Source organism: Canis lupus, chromosome 11, assembly GCF_048164855.1.
Source record: "Canis lupus baileyi chromosome 11, mCanLup2.hap1, whole genome shotgun sequence".
NCBI classification, from domain to species: Eukaryota; Metazoa; Chordata; class Mammalia; order Carnivora; family Canidae; genus Canis; species Canis lupus.
In genome coordinates this window covers 2776551-2801132 of record NC_132848.1, presented here as the reverse complement: position 1 = coordinate 2801132, position 24582 = coordinate 2776551, and the positions used below count along the sequence as shown (strand labels likewise).

At 46.4% G+C, this 24582-nt stretch overlaps 3 protein-coding genes across 11 annotated transcripts in view; 1 reads left to right on the top strand and 2 right to left on the bottom strand.

Annotated features, from left to right (window-relative positions):
• The window catches only part of RBMS2 (RNA binding motif single stranded interacting protein 2), a 92190-nt gene extending 85922 nt beyond the window's left edge, over positions 1 to 6268 (bottom strand). For all 3 annotated transcript variants that reach the window (XM_072768858.1, XM_072768869.1, XM_072768866.1), the window contains exon 1: positions 6009 to 6268. The gene's annotated coding sequence lies outside the window, so the exon portion shown is untranslated. The remainder of the gene's footprint in view (positions 1 to 6008) is intronic.
• A 239-nt stretch (positions 6269 to 6507) lies between these two features.
• Positions 6508 to 22372, top strand: GLS2 (glutaminase 2). Of its 7 annotated transcripts, XM_072768855.1 has the most exons (19): positions 6768 to 6901; positions 7046 to 7142; positions 13493 to 13592; positions 14034 to 14155; positions 14773 to 14902; positions 15440 to 15519; positions 15609 to 15772; positions 15993 to 16051; positions 17552 to 17584; positions 18051 to 18109; positions 18609 to 18675; positions 18827 to 18877; positions 19096 to 19272; positions 19941 to 20072; positions 20186 to 20278; positions 20441 to 20502; positions 20991 to 21067; positions 21497 to 21560; positions 21701 to 22372. In XM_072768855.1, the coding sequence occupies exons 3-19, from the start codon at positions 13512 to 13514 to the stop codon at positions 21855 to 21857; spliced, it is 1608 nt and encodes a 535-aa protein (XP_072624956.1). In that variant the 5' UTR covers positions 6768 to 6901; positions 7046 to 7142; positions 13493 to 13511; the 3' UTR covers positions 21858 to 22372. The 7 variants fall into 7 exon arrangements, with proteins under 7 accessions (XP_072624954.1, XP_072624950.1, XP_072624949.1 ...); XM_072768853.1 differs by lacking the exon at positions 7046 to 7142 and having other exon boundaries at positions 6508 to 6901; positions 20441 to 20567; positions 21701 to 21839; XM_072768848.1 differs by lacking the exon at positions 7046 to 7142 and having other exon boundaries at positions 6527 to 6901.
• On the bottom strand, positions 22341 to 24384 carry SPRYD4 (SPRY domain containing 4). The gene is made up of 2 exons (XM_072768873.1): positions 24209 to 24384; positions 22341 to 23899 (listed from the first exon to the last, which is right to left on the bottom strand). The coding sequence occupies exons 1-2, from the start codon at positions 24291 to 24293 to the stop codon at positions 23361 to 23363; spliced, it is 624 nt and encodes a 207-aa protein (XP_072624974.1). The 5' UTR covers positions 24294 to 24384; the 3' UTR covers positions 22341 to 23360.
• Between the last annotated feature and the right edge of the window lie 198 nt (positions 24385 to 24582).

Sequence of the window (24582 nt, the reverse complement as noted above, 5' to 3'; positions counted from 1 at the left end):
AGGGGAGGTAGCCAGAGGGATGGTTAACTAGGTGATGGAGATTAAGAAGGGCACTTGTTGAGATGAGCACAGGATGTTTTAAGTGCTGAATCACTAAATTCTTTTTTTTCTAAGGTTTTATTTATTTATTCATGAGAGACACAGAGAGAGAGAGGCAGAGACATAGGCAGAGGAAGAAGCGGGGTCCCTGCAAGGAGCTCAATGTGGGACCAGATGTCCTATTCCAGGATCACGCCCAGAGCCAGAAGCAGACGCTCAACTGCTAAGCCACTCAGGCAACCTTGAATCACTAAATTCTACACCTGAAACTAGTATCACACCATATGTTAGCTAACTGCAATTTAAATAAAAACTTGAAAAATAAAACATAAATAAAATTGTTTTTTCTAAAAATTTCCCAAATTTCAGAGTTATAACAGTAGCTTTTAACAAATTGACAGACAAAAATGGATGATGTAAAAATTTTCAAATTACATAAAATCTTGAGAAATTATCGTTTATAGAGCTTTCAAGTAGATGAATGTGGTTAAAATAAATTTTCGTTTTTTAGAGAATGGTTTTGTTCACCATATAGTAACACGAGATACTGAAAACATCTTTCATGTTCTTTAGGTTAAAAAAACAAGTATTAAAAAAAAAAAAAAAAAACAAGTATTAAAACATTACCAACCACAACTACCCACAAAGGTTTTTTGTTTTGTTTTCAGTTTCAAATTCTTTCACATTAGCATTAGTCTATTTTTTTTAATTTTTATTTATTTATGATAGTCACACACACAGAGAGAGAGAGAGAGAGAGAGAGAGAGAGAGAGAGAGAGGCAGAGGGAGAAGCAGGCTCCATGCACCGGGAGCCCGATGTGGGATTCGATCCCGGGTCTCCAGGATCGCGCCCTGGGCCAAAGGCAGGCGCCAAACCACTGCGCCACCCAGGGATCCCGCATTAGTCTATTAAGAGTTTTTTTAAATCTTCTTCAGGCACCCTGGCAAAATCTACATTCTCTTAGCATATTATAATGATCCAGACTTGCTATAATCTATTCTTATGGCCATCAAAGCAGCCAATTTACAGAACAGATTATTTGGCAAAATAGAGAAAATGTGTACTGGGCATTGTAAATTTGACCAGTGTGATGGTATCTTGAGATTTTTTTTACATGCTCATGTATGAATTTTTTCAGTCCTATAAAATTAATTTTGAAATTGTTAAACTAAACAGGAATTAGAAACGTACATGGGATAGATCATAGATACATCTGAATTCATATGAAATTTCATTTACTCCGTGAAGATCTAACATCAAAACATGTGCACCAGCACCAGAGTGCTAGTCTAGCCAGAATCTAAATCCTATTCAAATACATGCGCTTACTAATGATAACTTAGCAATTCTTAAATATATTAACATATTTAGTAGCCTTGACTAATATTATTTAAACTTTCAGCTCTGGTGAATCCCTTAAAGCCCATGAACCCAAAGCAACACAATAGCACCAGCAGCTTAGTTTCACCACTATCCAGGACAGAATGAAATGATAAAGAAGTGTAATGCTTAGCGCCTGCCTTTGGCCCAGGGCACGATCCTGAAGACCTGGGATCGAATCCCATGTCAGGCTCCCGGTGCATGGAGCCTGCTTCTCTCTCTGCCTATGTCTCTGCCTCTCTCTCTCTCTCTCTCTCTCTCTCTGACTATCATAAATAAATAAAATAAAACAATTAAAAAAAAAGAAGTGTAATGCTAAGTGTAATGCCTTTTTCAAAAAACTTGGTGTAAGAAATACAGAGAAGAGACAAAATACCTCAATTTATCTCAATTTAAGAAAAAAGAAAAAAAAAGCAATGCTGTTACAAAACCTGAATTGCATAAAGCTGCTTAACTGAGATATGTTTTGGGATCCCTGGGTGGCGCAGGGGTTTGGCGCCTGCCTTTAGCCCAGGGCGCGATCCTGGAGACCCGGGATCGAATCCCACATCGGGCTCCCGGTGCATGGAGCCTGCTTCTCCCTCTGCCTATGTCTCTGCCTCTCTCTCTCTCTGTGTGACTATTATAAATAAAAAATTTAACTGAGATATGTTTTAATTTAATTAAACACAGTAAGAGTCAAATAACATTTGTGATTGTTTCTTAAAATGACAAAGACTTGGGTTGCCTGGGTAGGTTAGTAGATTAAGCGACTGCCTTTGGCTCAGGTCATGATTTCAAGGTCCTGGGATAGAGCCCTGCATCAGATTCTCTGCTCAGCAGGGAGTTGCTTCTCCCTCTGCCCCTCACCTCACTTGTGCTCTGTCTCTCTCTCAAATAAATCAATAAAATCTTTACCAAAAAAAAAAAAAAGATAGCAAAGATTTGAACATTTAAATGATGAAAGATGGACTCATTACAGAGAAAGAAGTTGAAAAATACAGCAAAGCAAGTGGAGAGATTAACCTGAAAGTGCTGGAAGGATTCTTCTTCTATAGCACCTGGAGGAACAGATATGGAGTAGAAGTGTAATGACAGGAAACTGAGGGCTTCTTTGTGAAGCAATGAGGTGGTGAGTTCAAGTGAAGGAGAGCATCTTAGAAAGAAGATTGACTATGGAGTTGCCTTTAGGATGTAAATAATTTTATCATAGCGTTCAAAACTCTTTATGCAGTGAGGGACACCTGGCTGGCTCAGTCTGTAGAGCATGAGACCCTTCAAGTCCAACACCGGGCATGGAGCCTACTCAACCAATCAACCAATAAATAAAATACTCTTTATAATGAGGCTCTACTTCACTGATCCACATATTCTCACACCCAACTGAATTTTCACTCTCACAACTGATCAGAGTCCCTCATATGTTCTCTCATGCTATGTTTGTTACTGCGGAGCTCTGTCTGGAATACTTTTCTCCTCATCTCCATACAAACACTTCTCATCCTTTAAGAGTTGGCTCCCATCACCCAACATTTCTTGAGGTCCCTTTCCCTTTATCTCAGCTACCCTTTACCCTGAGCCTAGTTAGGTGCCTCTTCTTTATACTTCCTCTGCATTTCTCTTCATCTCAGCATTTTTCACTGGGAATATTAAACACCGTTTTCTTTCTTTTTTGTTAAGATCTAATTTATTTATTTATTTGTTTGTTTGTTTGTTTGTTTATTTGAGAGAAAGCATGAAAGCATGTGATGGTGGGGGAGGGAGGACATGAGGGAGAAAGGCAAGCAGATTCCATGCTGAGCCGAAGCCCCACTCAGGGCTCAATCCCACAACCCTGAGATCACAACCCGAGCCAAAAATCAAGAGTCGGACCCTTAACTAAGCCATCCAGGTGCCCCAAACACTGCTTTCTCACTTCTTCCAATAGTCAGAAACTGATTTTGTTTGTTAATTTCTGGATTCCCTAGCTCCAGGCTTGGCAGAGGATAAGACAAAGAACAAATATTTGTTGACTGCATGGAAGATGACTATGTCCAGAGTTCCCAGGACTTATCTTTTAACCAGTAAAATACGAGATTATCTTTCGCAAATGGAAAAACTAAAGCAGGAAAGCATATATGTAGCAACAGTAACATTAGCAGAACAAAGATTTATGGGGAAAAAAAAGCTTATGTGAAATCATTCACTTGCACTAATTCATATCCTAGCTACAATCTAAAGAGCAGAACCAAGGAGAACCTCTAAATTATAACAAATAAACACTCCCCAAACACAAACATCAAGTTTCCAATTTTGTACCACAGAGGATTTAGCTTTTCTGATTTAAGGCTCAAAATCACTGAAGACAATCCTCCCCTATACACCAACTCTAGTACAACCAGGGACTGACCTAAAAACCTACTATTAGACATGACAGAGGATATCTTTCACTTTATGAAAAGCCTTATTTCTAGCTGACCATGTTGCAGTTAGCTAATATTTTTGCACAGATTTAATTAGATGGGTCCTTTTCAAATCAGAAACAAACAAAAAGATCTGACACTGCCAAGCCTTAACCACCTGGGATGACAAATTTGTTCTTAAATATCTTATACTTTATACAATACTGTGGGCCTCCCAAGTCACTAGTTCATGCTCCACCCTCATGCAAATTTAGCAATATTGTAGTGGAAGAAGAATTTACTCCAAAGACCAAAGGGCAGCTGGAAGCAGTTCTCTATGCAAAGAACCTCCCCTTCTACAGGCAGATTTTCTTCACTGCCCAACCAGTTCCTCTAATCAGAGAGAAGTGGGAAGAAAGAGATTGGGGACTTCATTACTCATTATAATTAAGGCTAATTCATAAAAGCAGAGGTAGGAAATAAAGGAGACAAATGACTTCTAGGTAGGTTAGGAATCCCTAACATAGGGGATCCCTGGGTGGCTCAGCGGTTTAGCCCCTGCCTTTGGCCCAGGACTTGATCCTGGAATCCCCCAACAAGTCCCACATTGGGCTCCCTGCATGGAGCCTGCTTCTCCCTCTGTCTGTGTCTCTCATGAATAAGTAAATAAAGTTTTTTTTTTTAAAAAGATAAAACCTTAAAAAAAAAAAGATTAGCCTTATTGTATTTGGTAAAACTAATGCTAGCTTGAGTTTATACTACCAGATTTTTCTTAAAGACATGGGCAAAGCCAAGCAGCCAGGGCAAAATAGAGTTCCTGAATTAGAGAGTCCCAATAGGAGAGAGACAGTAGACAGGGAATGCCTGCCCAAGGAAAAACAAACAAAAACAAAAGAAAGTTCACTCCATCTGGTTTCAAACCAAATAAACCCCCCAACCCTAACCGTAGCAAAGGAGAACAGCCTTCCCCCAAAACATACCACAGTATGGTTTTGATATTTATTCTCCCACAGTTATGCTGATGCTCATTTTAATCTCCAAACCAAAAGTGATGGTAGACTGTACAACTCTTGATTTCAGGGTTGTAAATTCGAGCCTCACGTTGAGTGTAGAGAGTACTTAAAATTTTTAAATTGTAGGGATCCCTGGGTAGCTCCGCGGTTTGGCGCTTGCCTTTGGCCCAGGGTGCGATCCTGGAGTCCTGGGATCGAGTCCCATGTCAGGCTCCCGGCATGGAACCTGCTTCTGCCTCTCTATCATAAATAAATCTTTTAAAAAAATTTTTTAATTGTAAAAAGAAAAGTGATAGCTTGTGATACAGCCAGCTTCTAAACAATTCCCAGTACTGTATCCTAACGCTTCCACCTAAAATGCTTCCTTTAAGGATGGAGTCGTTTCCTGGGATAATTCAATGCAAGGGTTAATTCTGGGAAGAGCTTAGGATGGAGAAAGCCTCGTAGTCGGAGCCTTGAGTCTGATTTCTGGCTTGATATTAAATAACTGGGGTTCCCTTATTCAAAGAAGTCTCATTTCTGAGTCTCACTTTCCTCATCTTCCAAATGGGACTAACAATAACTACTTTGAAGTCTGGTAAGTAGGAGCCATAGACTAAAATAGTTGGCACACCAAGAGCACGAGATGAGAGCTGGTATTACAGGAGTTTCTATTCAACACGGATGCCAGGCAGCCCGGGTGGCTCAGCGGTGCAGCGCAGCCTTCAGCCCAGGGCGCGACCCTGGAGACCCGGGATCGAGTTCCACGTCGGGCTCCCTGCATGGAGCCTGCTTCTCCCTCTGCCTGGGTCTGCCTCTTTCTCTGTGTGTCTCATGAGTAGATAAATAAAATCTTTAAAATATACACATAGATGCTGTGTGAGGCACTGTGAAGATACAAATGAATGTTTTCCTAGTTGCAATTGATAAAAATTCCTGAATGTGCTTAGTTTTCAAGATTCTTTTTTCTAGGCCACTTCTCCGTGAGGAATATAGGAGTAAACAAGTAAAAAGACTAAAATTTTGGGAGCATTTGCAGGTTTACAAAACGTGTGAGGCTCAGCCAAGAACACTCAAGTGCTGAACCGCCACCAAATACCTGGTAGAGAGAAATCGAGAGCCCAGGCAACCCAGTTAACCACCAGGGCGCCCTGGGGCCGCCTCGGGCCCTCCCTGAGGTGCCCAGGGGCTGTTTCGGGTCGGGCTGTCTTCCGGCCACCTGACTCCTCAACTCACCAGAACCGCGTGCCGGGGACGGGGCGTTCATTTGACCTCCATGCCGCTCCACGCGGCGGGCTACTGTGTCCGGTTCTGGCCTTCGAACGCTGAAGGTCACTAGATGGCCTCTTGAAGAGGGCTCCCTGTTATCCGAGTGCGGAGAGGCGCCGCTCCCCTCTCTCTCCGGCAACTCCATCGTCCTGGCGCGGCCTCGTCCTCCGCGCGCTCGCCAGGCTTCGCCAACCGCCAAGCCTCGGCTTTCCCGCCCTCAACGTCCGCACGCCGCGCGGTCGCAGGCTGCCGGCCCCGCAGCCTTCGCGAGGCTCTCTGCGGACGGCCCACCGCCGTGCTCTCATTGGCTCGCCTCATCCTTTCTCCGCCCCCAAGGCCTCTGCTTCCCCAGTGATTGGGCCTGTGCATTGTCCATCCAACCTCGCGCACCGCCCCTTTCTTACCCCGCGGCAAACGCCCTCCGCCAGGGTTTGTCTCCTACGCCGCTGGCCGCCGGTCCCCTGCCCAGAGGGGTTGAGCGCACCTCGCGGAGGCCGGCGAGCTTCGGGGGCCGGCCCTCCCCCGCTCCCACCCCACCCAGCGGGCCCGCCCCCTCACATCCTAGGCCCCGCGCTCCGCCACAGCGCTCCCCCCGGCGGCGGCGCGTCCTCCGCCCTCCCTCCCGCCGCGGCTCAGACTCCCGGGGCGCTTCGGCCGAGCGGGAGGCGCGCTGGGGGGATGCGCTCCCTCAGGGCTCTGCAGGAGGCGCTGAGCGGGGCCGGCGCTCAGTGCCGGCTGGGAGGCTGGGGCCGCCCGAGCCGGAGCCCTCTCCTTGGCGGGGGCGTCCGGCACCACCTCAGTGAGGCCGCGGCGCTGGGCAGGGAGACGCCGCACAGCCACCAGCCGCAGCGCCAGGATCAGTAAGGCTTGCGGGACCGGGGCAGGGGACGGGCTCGCTCCCACTCCCGCTGTCGTCTTGCCAGCTCCCGAGCCCCCTTACCCCGGGAGCGCATCTCCTCGCCCCTCTGTTCTCGCTCACTAGCCTGCGATGCCTTTTCCTTTAGATTTGGGGCTTTGGGTCCGCCGCGCTCGGGCGGTAAGGTGCCGTCCGCCCGGGAGGGCGCTGGGGCAGGTCGGTCCTCGGGATGGTGCCCGTCCAAGGTGCGTACCTCGCTGGGAGACGCAGGTGGGCGCGGAGTGTTGCCTAGTGCACGTGTCTGAGTGCAGGACCGAGCGCGCACGGCGCATCCTCACCCCCCCCCCCTTCCAGGTCCACGGGTGTATTTTAGGGGACGCGTGCGTATGAAACGGCCTCTTGCTTAGAGCCCCGGTGGACTTGGGTCTGCCCATCTGTATGGCGTGTCTGTGTTTCGGCTTGTCCTCGGCGTGTAATGTGTGATGCGCGTGCATTACTAGTGCGCAGGTATGTGCGTGTGTCTTTTGCTTATGTGTTGGATGCGTGCGTTGTCAGGGCTCCCAAATCTGTAGGATAGGGGTAGTTTTCCAGTTGATTGTTGAATGAAAAAAATGGGGGGGGGGAAATCATTAGATACAGATTTCCCCAAACCAGAACCAGTCAGCCCGTCATTTGTGCTGCCTGATTTAAAGGGCTCTCTTCCCTTGGGCTAATATTCTGTCCCAGAGGCTGCGCCTCTCCCCTCCACCACCCAGGAGCAGTTGGAGGCAGAGCCTCTATTCCCCCAGACGCAGAGGAGATGAGCAGGAAATTTTGTCCTTTCCAGAAGCCAACGTAGACAGTTTCCACGTAACCCCTGCTCTATTATAGCAGGAACAGAAAACGGACCATCTCCTGTGTCCTTGACATGTACTGAATCATCAGTACATGTCAGAAAGACATGCACATCATTTTTAAACTAGCCAGACAGACATGGCACCCACTGTCTCACCACTACGGAGCCCTTGTCCTGACAGATAACAGACCAGTAAGGTATGATTGACTTACTAATTTTTAGGCTATACTTGTCCATCAGCCTCTTCTTAAGGAAATACAGAACATTTTAACATTCAGGAATAGGCCCTCTTTCTCCCGTTCTACTCTCTACTCTAACTTTTCCCAAATAATCTCCATGGGAGAAATGGTGAGATAGAGCAAAGCCTTAACCTCCCTCACCCTCAAGTCTTCTGCAGGATGGAGAGCAAGTAGTATCCCTGACTCCTTCCACACACACTTCCTTATCCAGTGGAGTCAGGTGATGGACGCGTTTTGGGGAACCTTGATCCTCCTGCCTATGGCTGTCTGTGCTCTCAGGGAATTCTTGCTAGGGCCCCTCATCGGGTGGTTCCCTTAGGCAGAAGGAGTTGAAAGCACCGGCAGGGGATGGGCTCTGGGCGTGTGATACCATGATGGGGAGAGGTTCTTGTGTTTGAGGGGGGAAAGGCAGAAACGAGAAAACACCCAGTTATTCAGCTTCTTTTTTTATTTTTTAATATTTAGCTTTCTTATTTTTGATTATAAAAGAAAAATAAGAGTACCAAGAAGAAAATAAATATCCCAATATTAGAGGTAACCAGTTAATATTGTGGTATATATCCATAAATACTCTATATATGTATGTATAAAATTTAACAAAAATAGGATCATAGTATTCATATTCTTTGGTAACCTATCTTTTTCATTTATGGACAGCTTTTAGTATTGAATGTGTGTGTCATATTGTCATTTTAATAGCTGCCATTTAGCCATTTTAAGATTACACTATACAAGGTATCATAATTTAGTTAACCAGTCTTCAATTTGGTTACTGCATATTCTTGTGCACCCGTTCAATTATTTCTTAGAGTAAATTCCTAGGAAATTTTCCTTCCAGAGACATCTGTCATCAATATCTTGTATAATCTTCTAGTGATGTTTTATGTATGTGTCAGCAAACACATGTTGATATTATTTCCCGTTCTTTTTTTTTTTAAATAAAAATGGTGTCATGCTATACACATTGTTCTGCACCTTGCTTTCCTCCCCCCCCCCCCACCAACATTATCTTGGAGATAAATCCATAACTGGGCCAAAAGAGTATGCAGTTTTCTTAAGGCTTGTGACACCTCAGTGGTGTGGCATTATTTCCTGTCTTCCTTTAGCTGCCAGGCACAGAAGCCTGCTCTAAAGTGTTCCTACATAATTGCCTTCTTGAATTATTCCTCAGATAGCTTTTTCCTCCCTTCTATCACCACATGGATCCCGTCCTCCCTATAGGCACTAGCCTCATTGTGACAATTGGATTTCCACAGAAAAAGAAATTCCCCTCTTCTGATATTCCTCCTCGCCCTAAATACAAACATGCCTGGTCTATTCCAAGCTTCTTGAGAGACTTTTTATTTTTTAATGGATTGTTTCAATAGAGAGTATGTCCATATTCATATACATCACACTCAATAAGTAGCATATACATATTCATATCATTCAAAATTCAAAATATAAAAAAAAAATATGTAGTGGGCAGTATCCCTCCTACTCCTTTTGCCCAGCACCAGCTTCATCACCCTAGAGGAAGGTAAATCAGGCTTACAGGTTTCTTTTCATTTCTTTTCTTTCTTTTCTTTTTTTCTTTTACAGGTTTCTTATCTATCCTTCCAGAAATATTTTGTTCCTAAAGAGGCAAACATACTTTTTCCTTTTAAACATAAATAGTACCATACTATAAACATTGTTCTACAGCTTGCTTATATTAGTTAATATGACATCTTAGAGATTATTCCATATCAGTACTTAAAGAACTTTCTCATTTCGTTTTTCTTATACTGTATAATATTCCATTGCATGACTATACCATAATTTACCTAACCTGTTGATGAACACTTAGGTTGTTTTCAGTCTTACTAACAATGCAATAAATGTGAATATGTGACTTTGTGAACATATAGTCAAATTGTTGAGTCAAAGAGTCATTGTTGTTTTTTTAAGATTTTATTTATTTATTTGACAGAGAGAGTGTGCACAAGCAGGAGGGAGGGGCAGAGGGAGAGGGAGAAGCAGACTCCCTGCTGAGCAGGGAGCCCAATGCGAGGCTGGATCCCAGGACCATGGCCCCAGTTGAAGGCGATAACAACTGAGCCACCCAGGTGCCCTGGGGTCAAAGAGTTTTAAAGGGTGTTAATCTCAAATAGCTGTCATCTTTGGAACGATCTGAAAACATATCCTCTAAATCTGTTAACATATTAATAGTAGAATTAATGAAGACCAAGAAGTCTTAATTACCTGGAATTTTAAGTGCTGTAAGCCAGCAAAAGAGATACATTGGGGAAAAGGGACCTTACTAGAAATGTGACTTGGTAATTTTTTATTGAAAACCCACTGTGTGCTAGAGACTTTGCTCAATGTAATGAAGACAAGATATATAGAGGGAGAGAATAGCTATAGATAAAGGTATAGATATATAAAGATACATAAAGGGGCGCCTGGGTGGCTCAGTTGGTTAAGCAGCTAAGTGTCTGCCTTCAGCTCAGGTCATGATCCCAGGGTGCTGGGATAGAGCTCCATGTCGGATTCCCTGCTCTGCAGGGAGTCTGCTTCTCCCTCTCCCTCTGCCTGCCACGCCCTCTGCCTCTGTGCATGCTCCCTGTCTCTCTTTCTGTCAAATAAAATACATTTTTTAAAGATTTTATTTATTCACAAGAGACACACAGACAGAGGCAGAGACATTAGCAGAGAGAGAAGCAGGCTCCCTGCAGGGAGCCAGATGTGGGACTTGATCCTTGGACTCCAGGATCCCACCCTGGGCCAAAGGCAGGCACTCAACAACTGAGCCACCCAGGCGTCCCTAAATAAAATATTTTTTTAAATATATATCAAGAGGGAAGGAGTGGGAGAATGGGCAAAATGGGTAAGGGGAGTGGGAGATACACCCTTTAAAAATGTCAATTTTCTAATTTCAAATCAGAAGAATTAGAACTAGAAGTCTTTATAGCTTAAGGAAAGAAGGAAGGAAGGAAGGGAAAAAGAAAAGTAAAGAGAAATTTTTACATCTTGGGGCACCTGGCTGGCTCAGTCGGCTGGAGAGCATGCAATTCTTGATCTCCATATCGTGAGTTAGAGCCCCATACTGGGTGTAGAGATTACTTAAAAATAAAATCTTTTTTTTTTTTTTTTTTAAAAAGATTGACACAGAAAGAGAGAGAGCACAAATAAGCAGACCAGCAAGCAGAGGGAGAAGAAGCATCAGGGCTCTCTGCTGAGCAAGGAGCCCAGTGCAGGGCTCATTCCCAGGACTCTGGAATCATGACCTGAGCTGAAGGCAGATTCTTAACCAACTGTGAGCCACACAGGCACTCCAAAAATAAAATCTTTTAAAAAAGACATTTTTACATCTTTTTATTCTGAATTTAATCAATAACCCAAAAATATCATATCTGTTTAAATTTTGCAACGTATGTCTAATTTAGTAAAAATAATGAATGTTGATTCTGAAAACAAAACAAAACAAAACACAAAGACCTAACAGTGGAGCAAGAGAGATTCTTCTGTCAGTAAGTCAGTAAGATGGTGGGTTGTGTCATACCAGCAGCATAAACAATATTGGGAGGTTTAAGGAAGCCTTTACAGAATGAGTACATTTGATCTGGACCTTGAAGGATGAGCAGGACTGTCCCAAGTGAAGGAGAAAAAAGGTCATCCATACAGAAGTTGCATCATAGGCAAAGGCAGGAAGCCTGACAATGCCTGGCCTATTTGGGCACCTACCTATTATCTGGCATAACTGGAGTATTGGGGCATTGTGGAGAATAGGAAAGGGACGTTGGCAGATTTATTTATTTATTTATTTATTTATTTATTTATTTATTTATTTATTTGAAAGAGAGAGAATCTGTGGGGCAGGGAGGGGCTGAGGGAGAGACTTCAAACTGACTCCCCGCTGAGCACGGATCCCAACTCAAAGTTTGACTCAGGGATCCCTGGGTGGCGCAGCGGTTTGGCGCCTGCCTTTGGCCCAGGGCGCGATCCTGGAGACCCGGGATCGAATCCCACATCGGGCTCCTGGTGCGTGGAGCCTGCTTCTCCCTCTGCCTGTGTCTCTGCCTCTCTCTCTTTCTCTCTGTGTGACTATCATAAATAAATAAAAATTTAAAAAAAAAAAAAAAAAAGCTTGACTCAGGCTCTATCCTAGGATTCCACAACCCATGAGATCATGACCTGAGCCAAAACCAAGAGTCAGATGCTTAACCTACTGAACCACCCTGGCACCCCTGTTGGCAGGTTTTAAAGAACCTTGAATGCTATACCAAGAAATAAGAACTTATTTTGCAGGCACTGGAGAACTATCAAAGGTTGTTTGTTTGTTTGTTTGTTTGTTTGTTTGTTTTAAGATTATATTTATTTATTCATGAGAGAGACAGAGGCACAGACACAGGCAGAGGGAGAAGCAAGACTCTATCCCCAATCTCCAGGATCACGCCCCAAGGCCGAAGGTGCCAGTAAACTGCTGAGTCACCCGGGCTGCCCTCAAAGGTTTTTGAATAGAGAAATTATATTTGGGATCCCTGGGTGGCGCAGCGGTTTGGCGCCTGCCTTTGGCCCAGGGCGCGATCCTGGAGACCCCGGATCGAATCCCATGTCGGGCTCCCGGTGCATGGAGCCTGCTTCTCCCTCTGCCTATGTCTCTGCCTCTCTCTCTCTCTCTCTCTCTCTGTGACTATCATAAATAAATAAAAATTTAAAAAGAGAGAAATTATATTTGAGTTTTTGAAAGAACTGGTACATTGTGGAAGATGGGTTGGAAATCAAGGGAGTGTAGTAGCAGTTAGGGAACAGACATTATGGAGCTGATGCTAAAGAAGCATGGTTTACCGAACATTTACTTTGTGAAAGACTTTTTCACAAAATTAATTAAGCCTACTTCACCCGTGTGAAATAGGTATTACTACCCTTATTTTACAGATGAGGAAGCAAACTCAGCAATATTAAATAACCTGACTTACTATCCATATTAAGGTCACACAGCTTTTAAGTGGCAAATTCTGTTTCTTTCTACTATACCATGCTGGCACAGGGGAAGAAAAGAGGGTGGATTTCAGAAACATTATCATGGTTACCATGATGTGGGTTACCAACTGAACATGGATGTAAGATATGGGAATTTTCCAAATGATTCCACGTTTCCAGCTTGGCACCTGGGTGAGTGATACTGCTATTAACCCAAATGGGGAGCACAGGAGGAAGAGCAGAGGGACGGAGGTGAGATAACCTCAGGTTAAGACATTTTGAATAGGCAGTGCCTACAGGACATCTAGAAATGGAAGTCTAGAAAAGCTGTCTTGAAGGCTACTAGAAATAAAGATCTGAAGGTTAGGAACACAAGAAAGCGAGAGAATAAGATTTAAGACTTCCCAGCAAAGATGAGAAAGTTGGAATTATAGGGATAGATTAGATGATTCAGGCAGGAGGCCTGAGTGAGATAGAGTGAGGACACATACCTATTTATAAGGACATGTTCTTGGAGGAGGAGCAGGTAGCCATTCTCACGCTCCTATCCTCCTTCCCTATCTCTGCCCCCAAACAGTGATTCATCAGAGAGTGGCATGCTATCCCGCCTGGGTGATCTCCTCTTCTACACTATTGCTGAAGGACAGGAACGAATCCCCATCCACAAGTTCACTACTGTAAGTTCCTCTCTATCTGCTCAGAATGCTGAGCCCTCAGGACCTCTGCAAAGTGGGAAAAGGAGGGTAGGACAAATGTAGGGCAGCTAATGCATTGCTTCACGAAGGTGAAAAATAACAGATGGCAGTAGATACCTAGAATCATAAGGCAATCCCATCTCTCCTCCAGGCTGGGAAGATTAAACCCTCTGACACAAACCATATTCTTGGTTTGAAACTTTGACCCAAGGGGTTCAGAAACCAACTGCCTTGATGAAAAGGACAGGAAACCCTTATTAGCCTTCAAAGCTGTACCATGTCCCTCCTTTATTAGTCTGCAAATCCATTTGTTCTACCTGTTGTAGTAATTGGGATTGAGCTAATTGTGATCCACTGGGAAAGAATATTAGGATTGCATTGCTATCCTTCTAATTGACCTTACCAGGCTTCTTTTCCCTAAAGGCACTGAAGGCCACTGGACTGCAGACATCAGATCCCCGGCTCCGGGACTGCATGAGCCAGATGCGCCGCATGGTTCGAGAGTCCAGCAGTGGTGGCCTCTTGGACCGAGATCTCTTCCAAAAGTGAGGGCCCCGGAAACAAGAGCACCATTCTCAAAACTGTTCTGTGGACATAGACTGTAACAGCAGGGAGCTCTCGGGGATTGGATAGTTCAACCCCTCATTTTATTACTTGTGTATAACACAAGTAACATATGAATGTTCTATATTTGTAAAAATGCAAGCAATGTGGAAATACATGTTCTCCTTTCCTTGTCTCCCCAATCCCAGTCCCCTTGCCCAGAAGTAAACATTGTTAACAAATTAGTGGGTATCTTCTAGACGATGTCCTGTGCATTTACGGCATTTACGTACCAGTAAGAATATATTTAAATATACTTATATGATTTAGGATTTTTAAAATATAAAGGTGACCCACTATACATATTATTTGGGTTTTTTTTCTCATATCCCAAGGCACTGTGTCTTGGGCTATCTTTCCACATCATTACAACCCCTCATTTTAGGAGCAAAAGAAACCTAAGACCCAGAAAGATAAAGTGATATGCCAAAGGTCATACAGCTGTTGGTCCCAAACCTAATGACCACTCACACCTTCCTTATTCCCAACTTCCATGGCTCCAGAGTGAGTGACAGCTGCATCTCTCCAGCCCCCTAACCCAATCGTGTCTGGGATCCAGGTGTGTGAGCAGCAACATTGTGCTCCTGACCCAGGCATTCCGAAAGAAGTTTGTCATTCCTGATTTTGAGGAGTTCACGAGCCATGTGGATCGCATCTTTGAGGATGCCAAAGAGCTCACTGGAGGCAAAGTGAGGGCCAGGGGACTAAGGGAGGGGCAAGGGTTCTGGGCCAGATATACCTTGCTTCTTGGAAATTTCCTGGGGCTGGGAATCCATGGTTGAGAGATGAGAAGCAGAACCTTTAAAAATAGGGACAACGGCTTTATGTATTTCTATACATGTGATTTCTAGAGCAGATGAGGGAATCCAACCCCAATTTATGGGGACAATTGGCATAAAGGATTAGATAGAACTTTGAAAAAGACCTATAGAATAATTAAGCCTAAGAACCAATAAGGGAAGCTGACCCCAGAGTTCTCCTGTTTTTACCTTCCATAGGCTTTACTGCCATCTCTATAGGAATAGGGCTACAGGAAGATAAGCCCTTCTTGGACTTAAGACTTGGGTGTCCCTGGGAACAACAGGCAGGAGGGAACCCATTGGCCTGAAGAAGACAGAATTTTCACTTTTATCTAGAAGATTCTCCTGACCCTGAACTTCAGCAGCTCTGTTTCCCCTCTCTATATCCATATTTCTGTTCTGTTTTCTCTCCCCACTCATGCCCAGGTGGCGGCTTATATCCCTCAGCTGGCCAAGTCCAATCCAGACCTGTGGGGCGTCTCCTTGTGCACTGTGGATGGTCAACGGTGAGATGCTGGGTGAGAGGGAGTGGGGAGGTAGGGCGCAGGTGCAGAATGTAGGCTCGACCCCTTTCATGGCCCCTGTCTGCCTCCAGGCACTCCGTGGGCCACACAAAGATTCCCTTCTGCCTGCAGTCCTGTGTGAAGCCCCTCACCTATGCTATCTCCATAAGCACCCTAGGGACTGAGTACGTGCACAAGTTTGTGGGCAAGGAGCCCAGTGGCCTACGCTACAACAAGCTGTCCCTCAATGAGGAAGGTGAGTACTACCACGGCTCAGACCAGACTCCTAGATGTCCCCCCTTCTTATTCCCACCCATCCCTGAAGCCTTGTTCGTTTCTCTAACCCTCCTGATTAGCTCTGTCATTTCATCCTCCCCAGCAAAGAAATTTTTCTTGTCTAGCCTGCAGAGTGGGAAGGCTGTAAAGGAGGCTTTCTCAGCAGCTAATAAGACTCTGGGTGGTTTGTATTTCCCCAGGAATCCCCCATAACCCCATGGTCAATGCTGGTGCCATTGTCGTGAGCTCCCTGATCAAGGTCAGTGCCATCCTAGCTTTCTGGAAGGTACTATTCTCTAAACCCCCCTGTTCCTATGTTCCTCCTATCTGCCCAGCTCTCCAGGGAGATTGCTGGGGCTCTGATCCCTCTGTCCTCAGGAGGCAGTGAGGGCACACCAAGGACCCACATATGTTGAAGATGTTAGTAAAAGGAACTGCACCTCTGCCCCCACCCATGAGTCTGGAGCCCAGAGCTTCCTGGCCCTTAGAGAAGTGAGCAGGTCTTGACCCCTGCCTAGGACCAAGGGCCAAATGCCAGATACAGGGGGAGGACAGCACTATTGGGCACTGATTGGCTATTTCTGGGTGAGGGACGCAAAAAGAAGGGTGAATGGCCAGGCCAGGGCAGCTATTCACGTCACCTGAAACTGTGAGTTGGCCTTGAGCAAGGGTATCAGGCTGGCCTGTCAGCTGTAGGTCTCCCAGGGCTTGAGCAAGAACCTGAGAACAGTGTGGGCAGCAACACTCCAAAGCCAATCACAACCCCTCCTGAGGAAGGTGGTGTTAGGAACCCTCCCCTCAGGGACTCAGGTGTCAGAGTCCCTATGGTGTTGACACTATAGTTGACATGTGCAGGAAGCAATGGGATGTGGTGGGGGTGGGGTGAGAGACCAGGCTCAGGTTCTACCCTTACCCTGGGATAGCTCTATCTACAACTCTGTAGCCAGCACCTGTCTCATTCCATTCCCATCTAAGCAGGCCTTAATGGACCCCGCTCTCGGCTAAAATCTTCAGCTTTATCTCAGTTATCAATATAATTGGTATAACTGAATATTATATGCAACACATCTCTCATCCCATTCCTGTCACTCCAGTTGGAGATGGCTATGGGAGTCAGGGATAGGATAAAGGATGGCTCCAGGCTGGGCTGTAAGGGTTGAAGATGGGGATCAGGAATAGGAGTGGGGCTTTGGGACAGGACTGGAATCAGGAGAATGGAAGTGAGAGTCAGGGATGAGGGCTGGGATTGAGAATGGAATTGGAAGTGAGACTCAGATGGGTGAGACTCAGGGATGGGATGAAGTTATCTGTACTCATTACCTGATAATAAAATCTAAATGATTTGGGTTTTTTTTTAAGATTTATTTATTTATTATTTATTTATTTATTTATTTATTATTTATTTATTTCATGAGAGACACAGAGACAGGCAGAGACACAGGCAGAGGGAGAAGCAGGCTCCACACAGGGAGCCCCATGGGTGACGTCCCAGGACCTCAGGATTACCACCTGAGCCAAAAGCAACTGCCCAACTGCTGAGCCACCTAGGCATCCCTGATTTGATTTTTAAGATCACTAGATATGCAGGTGTACAAAAAAAATCTCAGTTGTTTAAAAAAAAAGATACGGTAAATGTAAAATATTCCCAGTAGCAAAACCAGTGTAAAACATTAAGCTGCACTAGGTGTTCCTGACATTGCCCTGTCATCATTTTAGGCTTGGAATGCTGATCTCAATCTCTTTCTTTCCCTCTTTCCAGATGGACTGTAACAAAGCAGAGAAGTTTGATTTTGTAAGTTCTCTTGCTACTCAGCCCCTGGCTGCTTTTCTCCATAGCATGTTGTCCCCTCCAGCTGCCCCAGTGCCTGGCTCTAACCCCACTTTGATAGTGCACCAGGCCATGCTGGAAGTCTTATTTCCAGAGATGTGGGAATCTGTGGCCTCAGAGGGGAAAGTCTCGAGAGTTCCTGCTGCGATAAGAACCTAGGAGTTCAGGAGGGTTAGTCAGGCTAGTATGTGTTTACTAGGGGTCCTCACCCACATGATGCCTTTCATGCTCTTTTTCTTTTTTTTTTTTTTTTTTTTGAAGATTTTATTTATTCATGAGAGAGGCAGAGACATAAGCAGAGGGAGAAGCAGGCTCCCCACAGGGAGCCCAATGCGGGACTCCATCCCAGGACCCTGGGGTCACGCCCTGAGCCGAAGGCAGACCCTCAACCACTGAGCCACCCAGGCGTCCCTCCCTTTTTCTCTTTTAGGTGTTACAGTATCTGAACAAAATGGCTGGGAACGAATACATAGGTTTCAGCAATGCCACGTAAGGCCCTGTTCACAGTATTGGCTGACTACATTGTGGGATGTGTGCACGTACGATGGAGGAGGGGGATGATGGGATCTGGAGAGGAAGAAATCCAGGGGAATTTTGGCCACCTGGATTCCTCTGAGCCCATTCATTGACATTTGTTTACTTTGCAAAAGAATTAGTTCCATTTCTACTTAGTACTTAGAGAGGCGGTGTGAGGGTTTATTCCTCAGCCCTTTCTTGCCAAGCCTCTCAAAGCCAAGAACTTCATCACTTTTCCCAGACTAGATGACTAGACAGTTTGGGGGTTGGTTTCTTTTTTTACATTTTACAATAAAGCTATGCCGAGTGCTTGCTCAGGGTCAGAAGTTCCCTCTGGTATTCCTGTGAGGATTTATACAGGATTCAGTTTGACATGTGTGATCTAGTTCTCTCTCTCGGGGAAGGTATTTTCCCCCCTTCTTCTTAAACCCACCCCTCAAACGTCAAGTACTAAATTGGGTGTTTGCTTCAGATTCCAGTCAGAGAAGGAAACAGGGGATCGGAATTATGCCATCGGCTATTATCTAAAGGAAAAGAAGGTAACTGGGAGGAGCCGGTAGAGAAAGTCCCTGGGAATTCTGCAGCTGGTGGAAGGGCACATGGGGTTGTGGACTCGGGTGGACACCTTGGCAGTGTGCCAGGGTATGCTGATGGCAGAAGAGAAATGCTCTCCCTTCTTCTTCCTTGCAGTGCTTTCCTAAGGGGGTGGACATGATGGCTGCTCTTGATCTCTATTTCCAGGTGAGCAAACACTGCTGTCCTGCTCGGGGCCGGGGGAACGGACACACTGCCATCCTTGCTCTGACCCACAAGAGGGATACTCCTCTCTAGTGGTTCGTGTCCTGCAGAAACACCAGGGGAGCCTTTTGAAAGATCAGGATGCCAAGAACATTGTTCTGCACGCAAGAACACAGCGTTCAGAGCCACACAGCATCCTCACCTCCACCTTGTCCCTGTAGCTGTGCTCTGTGGAGGTGACCTGTGAGTCGGGCAGCGTCATGGCAGCCACCCTGGCCAACGGCGGGATCTGCCCCATCACGGGGGAGAGCGTCCTGAGTGCTGAAGCAGTGCGCAACACCCTCAGCCTCATGCACTCCTGTGGCATGTATGACTTCTCGGGCCAGTTTGCCTTCCACGTGAGTGCCTCTGACCCTGCCATCCATTTGCCACCCGCTCCAAGCCAAGGAGTGAGGACATGGAGTCCCTGAAGGTGGAAGCTGGCAGCTTGTTCCCACCTCTCCTTCACTAACTTCTAGCCTGGCAATTAGGCTGAGAATCCTTAGGGGAGTTTGTCAAATACCCTGAGTCCCTCAAACACATGAATACATAATGGTGCAGCTTCTGAACCCTTCTCTGCCCCCATCGTGTACCTGGCCGCTTCTCCTCCAGGTCTGTTTAGATGTCACTTCCTCAGTGACTTTGCTGACCATCCTGCCTCCTACTAGGACCCCCCTCCCACTTCATCCTCCATCAGAGCACCCTACTTCTTTTTTCCTGTGTTTTCTCATAAGCCATGATTCTTTTTGTCTTTTGGTCATCTATCTTCTGTCACCAGAATGAAGTCCAGTGAGACTGTCCTAGTTGTAGAGCAGCATCAGACATAGCACAGACACTCAAGTATTTCCTTACTGAAGCCATGAATTTAAGGGGGATAGGGCAGGAGAGGAGTAAGAAGCTAATTAACAAGCCAAGAGGTTGAGATGGATGTGACTTTACCTATGCACTCATCTGGGATAGACCAATTTAATAATCCAGAACTTGAGGGTACCTCTAGCTCATCCTCAGTTTCAACTTCATCCCCAAGGTGGGCCTGCCGGCCAAGTCAGCTGTGTCAGGAGCCATCCTCCTAGTGGTACCCAATGTCATGGGAATGATGTGTCTGTCACCTCCACTGGACAAGCTAGGGAACAGCCATAGGGGCATCAGCTTCTGCCAGGTGAGCTACTTTGCATGTAAGACTTAATGTTTTTGAATGAGTAAATGAAATAATTTTGAGCTCCTACTAAGTGCGGGGAGTAAGTAAACAATCTCTTTGGCTTACAACTCTAGAAGCTGGTATCTCTTTTCAATTTCCACAACTACGACAACCTGAGGCACTGTGCTCGGAAGTTAGACCCACGGCGTGAAGGGGGAGAAGTTCGGGTAAGGAAAACCCCAGATGGCTTGTAAGAATATTTCAGAATAGAACATTCCATAATGCTTTAGCAGTACCCTTGGCTAAGCATCTTTGGAGAAGGGTCACAGGGCAAAGCTGGGCATGGGTGAGCGCAGAGTCACAATCTCAGGTGGGTATTTGTTTTCTAGAACAAGACTGTGGTGAACCTGTTATTTGCTGCCTATAGTGGAGATGTCTCAGCTCTTCGAAGGTACCAAATAAACAATGAAAATAGTCCTGGTCAGAGATCTCATTATGAGTCAACACAGCAAAATAGTTAAGTGCTTCAGCTTTAGAGCCAGATAGATTGGATAGACTGCATTTAAATGAGATTATTTTAAGTACAGTGACTGCCATGTGATAAGAATTTAAATAATGGCAGGTGGCCACTGCTATGATTAACTTCGGTGTTAAGAGCAGAGTCCTAGGAGGTAAGGACTCTGCTTCAAATAGATCACCAACATCAACAAACACGTACTGGGCACCTACCACGAATAGGCAGTGATGTTTCTGGAAGCATCCCACCCCTGTCTGATTTGGAAGTCTCATCTGGGTATAGAACATGATCATGCAGGGTCTACACATCTTAGCAAGCTGTTTTATTTTTCTGGAACCCATCCATTCTAACCCCACCTCAGAAAAGACAGTAGTGATTCTAGGCTGATCTAGGTAACTCCAAATGCTTTCCACTACCCTCAGGTTTGCCTTGTCAGCCATGGACATGGAACAGAAAGACTATGATTCCCGCACAGCCCTGCATGTTGCTGCGGCTGAAGGTATCTGAAGGTTAAATAAAAGGGGAAGCAGATCTTAACTTTTTCTTTTGTTTTTTAAATAGTTTATTTTTATTTTTTAAGTAAACTCTACTCCCAACGTGGGGTTTGAACTCCCAACCCTGAGTTGTGTGCACAAGAGTCACATGCTCTACTTACTATGCTAGCCAAGTGCCCCCAAGACCATTTCCTTTCTACCAAGAGTACTCCCTATCATATATGCCCTTAAGGTTACAGGGGCAGCAACTAGTTTTGTCCAGATGCCCTGCGGTTTGCAGGCCAACTATGGTTGGGTGCTGCAGGGAACAAAATGAAGAGGCCTTTCCACCTTCCCTCTTCGTTTAGACTCCAGCTGCTGACGTCTGTACTAATGTTAACACCAAAAGGTTGAGAATCTGCACTATCTCATTTTTCTTTGGTCCATATTCCTAGGACACATTGAAGTTGTTAAATTCCTGATTGAAGCTTGCAAAGTGAATCCTTTTGTCAAGGACAGGTGAGTAAGATTAAGCTAAAAGGGGGGCAGGGGCTAGGCAACAGCTTCTCTACCGCTGCCCTCCAGCCACCATAGTCTTAGATGTAACCAGGGCACCGTTGGTGTCTTCTTTGCCTGATCATGGTCTTTGTTCCTTTTAGGTGGGGCAACGTTCCCTTGGATGATGCTGTGCAGTTCAACCACCTGGAGGTTGTGAAACTGCTGCAGGATTACCAGGACTCCTACACACCATCTGAGACTCAGGCCGAGGCAGCGGCTGAGGCCCTGTCCAAAGAAAACTTAGAGAGCATGGTGTGAGCATGGGACATGCACACAGTCCCTGCTCAGAAAAAGCACGAGCTGGCCACACCCTCAATCCATAACCACCAAACATGCTATGGAGAGCCACCTTGCTTCAGTGGGGACCAAAACTTAGGCCACTGCTTCCTGTGAGAGTGAAAATACCCCATTCCCTTGACAGAGCATAGAGAAGTGCCTTGGTGGACACATGCAGTAGAGCAATCCACGGAGACTATGAGCTGCTTCCAGGTACACCCTAATGGTTGGGCCCACTTAAAATCATCCCAGGTCTTCACCCAGGTCCCCTCTCCCTCTCCCTAAAGAAACCATCATGGGAGACACAGAAATACTCCGGTAAAGAGGTCTTAGCTACCATGCATAGGTGTATATCCACAGAAGAAGTGGGACAGCTATGTTCCAGGCTTTAAGAGCCTGGACAGGTCTGCCCTCCTTGGCTGGGAAGTACTGCTGCTACTGCTAATTTTATAGACAGAGAAAGTATTTTGTGCTCAAATAAACTTTAATTACACAAATTATTTTTGTTAAATCCCATCCTTCTCTCTCTTCTAGAGGCATCCAGCTGCATCACTATCATAAAGGTAGAGTAAGAGGGAACCACAGAGCCCAAACAATACATATTTCACATACTCACCCCACCACGTTTTCCTCAACCCCAACTACTGCTGTAGGCTAACTGTATTCTGCTGCCAGAGATCAGGTTGCAGGGGTGGGCTGATGCTTGGAGGTTTGGGACTGAGCAGGCCCAAAAATGAATTGTGCAAGACCTCAGGCATCTCTCCTCCCTCTGGAAGTTCCAACTGCAGCAAAAGTACCTTGTCTCCTTTGGTCGTGGTTGTAACTGACCCAGTGATTATACCAGATGTCAGAGGTGTGCAGATTAAGGCAGACGGACTGTGGGTGGTGACAGCTGCAGCTGTGTGGGGCTGAGAGTCTGGCACTGAGGTACTGGGGAAGGAGGGCTCGGTTTCAGCCACCATAAAGCACTTTATGAGGGAGGCAGAGCCCAGACTGCATATACGCTGTAAAGGGGCAAGTCACTGACTGCACCACTCTTCCAGCCAGAGGTAGAAAGGATTTACTCGAGAGATCCTGTAGAGCCCCAAGGAAAAGGGGGAAAAAAAAAATCACATGTGGGCAAAGGGAGGCAGAGGGTATCACATGGTGAATACATTCAAACAAGTTGAAAGCTAAGACCCCAGGACTAAACTGCAGTCTGAGACAGGTCTGGGCACAGGGAGGCAGAGGGACTGAAGGAAGCCAGCCAGGCAAGGTACACTCATGATAGCTTAGGAAACTGGCAGTGGCTTGGGGGAGGGGAAAGGTGGCTGTATGCCTAGCTTTCTCAGGGTATGGGAGAAGAAAACGACTAGGATATTGCACAGAGGACCCAACACTGAATTTTGAGAGTTAGAGATTGCTTGGTGGCAAAATTAAAAGGATTCAGACACTTTCAGAGGAGATTGGCCAAGAGCATAATTAGGGACTACAGTGAGGGACATGCTAGAGGCCTTCAGGCACCTCGAGCCCTGAGTGGGTCAGCAGCTCTCCATCCCAAAGGGCGAAGGCAGGTACCACTGGACCTCGGAAATCGGTCTGTATGGTGTGGACCACAGCGACCCCACTCACGTCCACCAGGCTCAGCTTCTGGGCCTCATACTCCAGCAGCAGCCCCACCTTCTCTGGCTGCCCGATGCCCTCAATGGGGGCTTTTTCGTTGGCCAACATGGTGTGCCACTTGCGCTGAGCATAAGCGAACACCCAGGAACGCTCATCAACACCGATGCAACTATCCCGGGACATGTCCACGTCTGCCACTCCTATCCGGAACTGGTGGGAGCGTTTCACCGTCACCTCCCAGTAGTGTCTGCCACTGGTGACCGCCGTGTCTGCCAGCACCACGGCCCACTCCCGGAAGCGCTCCACATTCAGGGCCACCTTGGTGGGCTCCAATCCCACTATGCCGTATTTGACGCCCGTGTCACCTTTGAAGAGGGCCAGGCTGCTGTGGGCGGTTTTTTCTTCCAGTTTGAAACTGATGCCTGCGAGCAGAGCAAAGAGACTGGATGATGACGGGGGTAGAACCCTAGGCCTAGGGATACGTGCATAGGACGATCCGAGGCCGCGGTCGGGGAGCTCACGAGTACACAGGAAAGCGTCAGGACGTCAGCGGGCAAGAGCGGGGCCCGTTAATATGGGCCTCGGGCTCGGGGAAGCCTCGGGGTAAACAGCCCGTGTCCCATGTTTGGACTCTCAAGACCAACGCAGATCGGGAGGGGAATGACCCAAAAGGGCTCCCGGGAATGCGGAAACCATTTGGGAGGTAAAGGAGTGAGAGAAGATAGTTTTACCTCTGCGGGCTTCGGCGGCAGCAAGCCCCAAGCGTTCGGCTCCCCGGCGGCACAGGCACAACAAACGTGCAAAGGGCAGCGCCATCTTGCGCCAGGGCTGAACAGGGCACGTCCCGGGCCGCACACGCCGCCATCTGCCCGCCTGCCCCCTTCCGACGTGGTGCGCGACAGGCCGCCGCGCGGCGTGATGACGTAGGGCCCCCCCCGCCCAGGTCGGGGCGGCCATCTTGGCGCGTTCTGCGCAGGTGCGTCGGGGCTGGGCACGGTTTGTTTGCTTTTCCCGAGGGGACTGCTGCTCACACTTTTAGCAAGGAGGTCCTTTAAAAAGGTAGCGTCGAAGGGTGTCGAGCATAGATTTTAGAATTAATAATAGG

What these genes read in the sequence shown, in the direction of transcription:
- GLS2 (XM_072768848.1), top strand. Translation starts at nt 6,720, where the DNA reads ATGCGCTCCCTCAGGGCTCTGCAGGAGGCGCTGAGCGGGGCCGGCGCT. An exon ending in CCATCCACAAGTTCACTACT is followed by an intron (nt 13,593 to 14,033) that starts GTAAGTTCCTCT and finishes TTTTCCCTAAAG; the next exon opens with GCACTGAAGGCCACTGGACT. An exon ending in AAGAGCTCACTGGAGGCAAA is followed by an intron (nt 14,903 to 15,439) that starts GTGAGGGCCAGG and finishes ACTCATGCCCAG; the next exon opens with GTGGCGGCTTATATCCCTCA.
- SPRYD4 (XM_072768873.1), bottom strand. Translation starts at nt 24,293, where the DNA reads ATGGCGCTGCCCTTTGCACGTTTGTTGTGCCTGTGCCGCCGGGGAGCC. An exon ending in TGCCGCCGAAGCCCGCAGAG is followed by an intron (nt 23,900 to 24,208) that starts GTAAAACTATCT and finishes CTCTGCTCGCAG; the next exon opens with GCATCAGTTTCAAACTGGAA.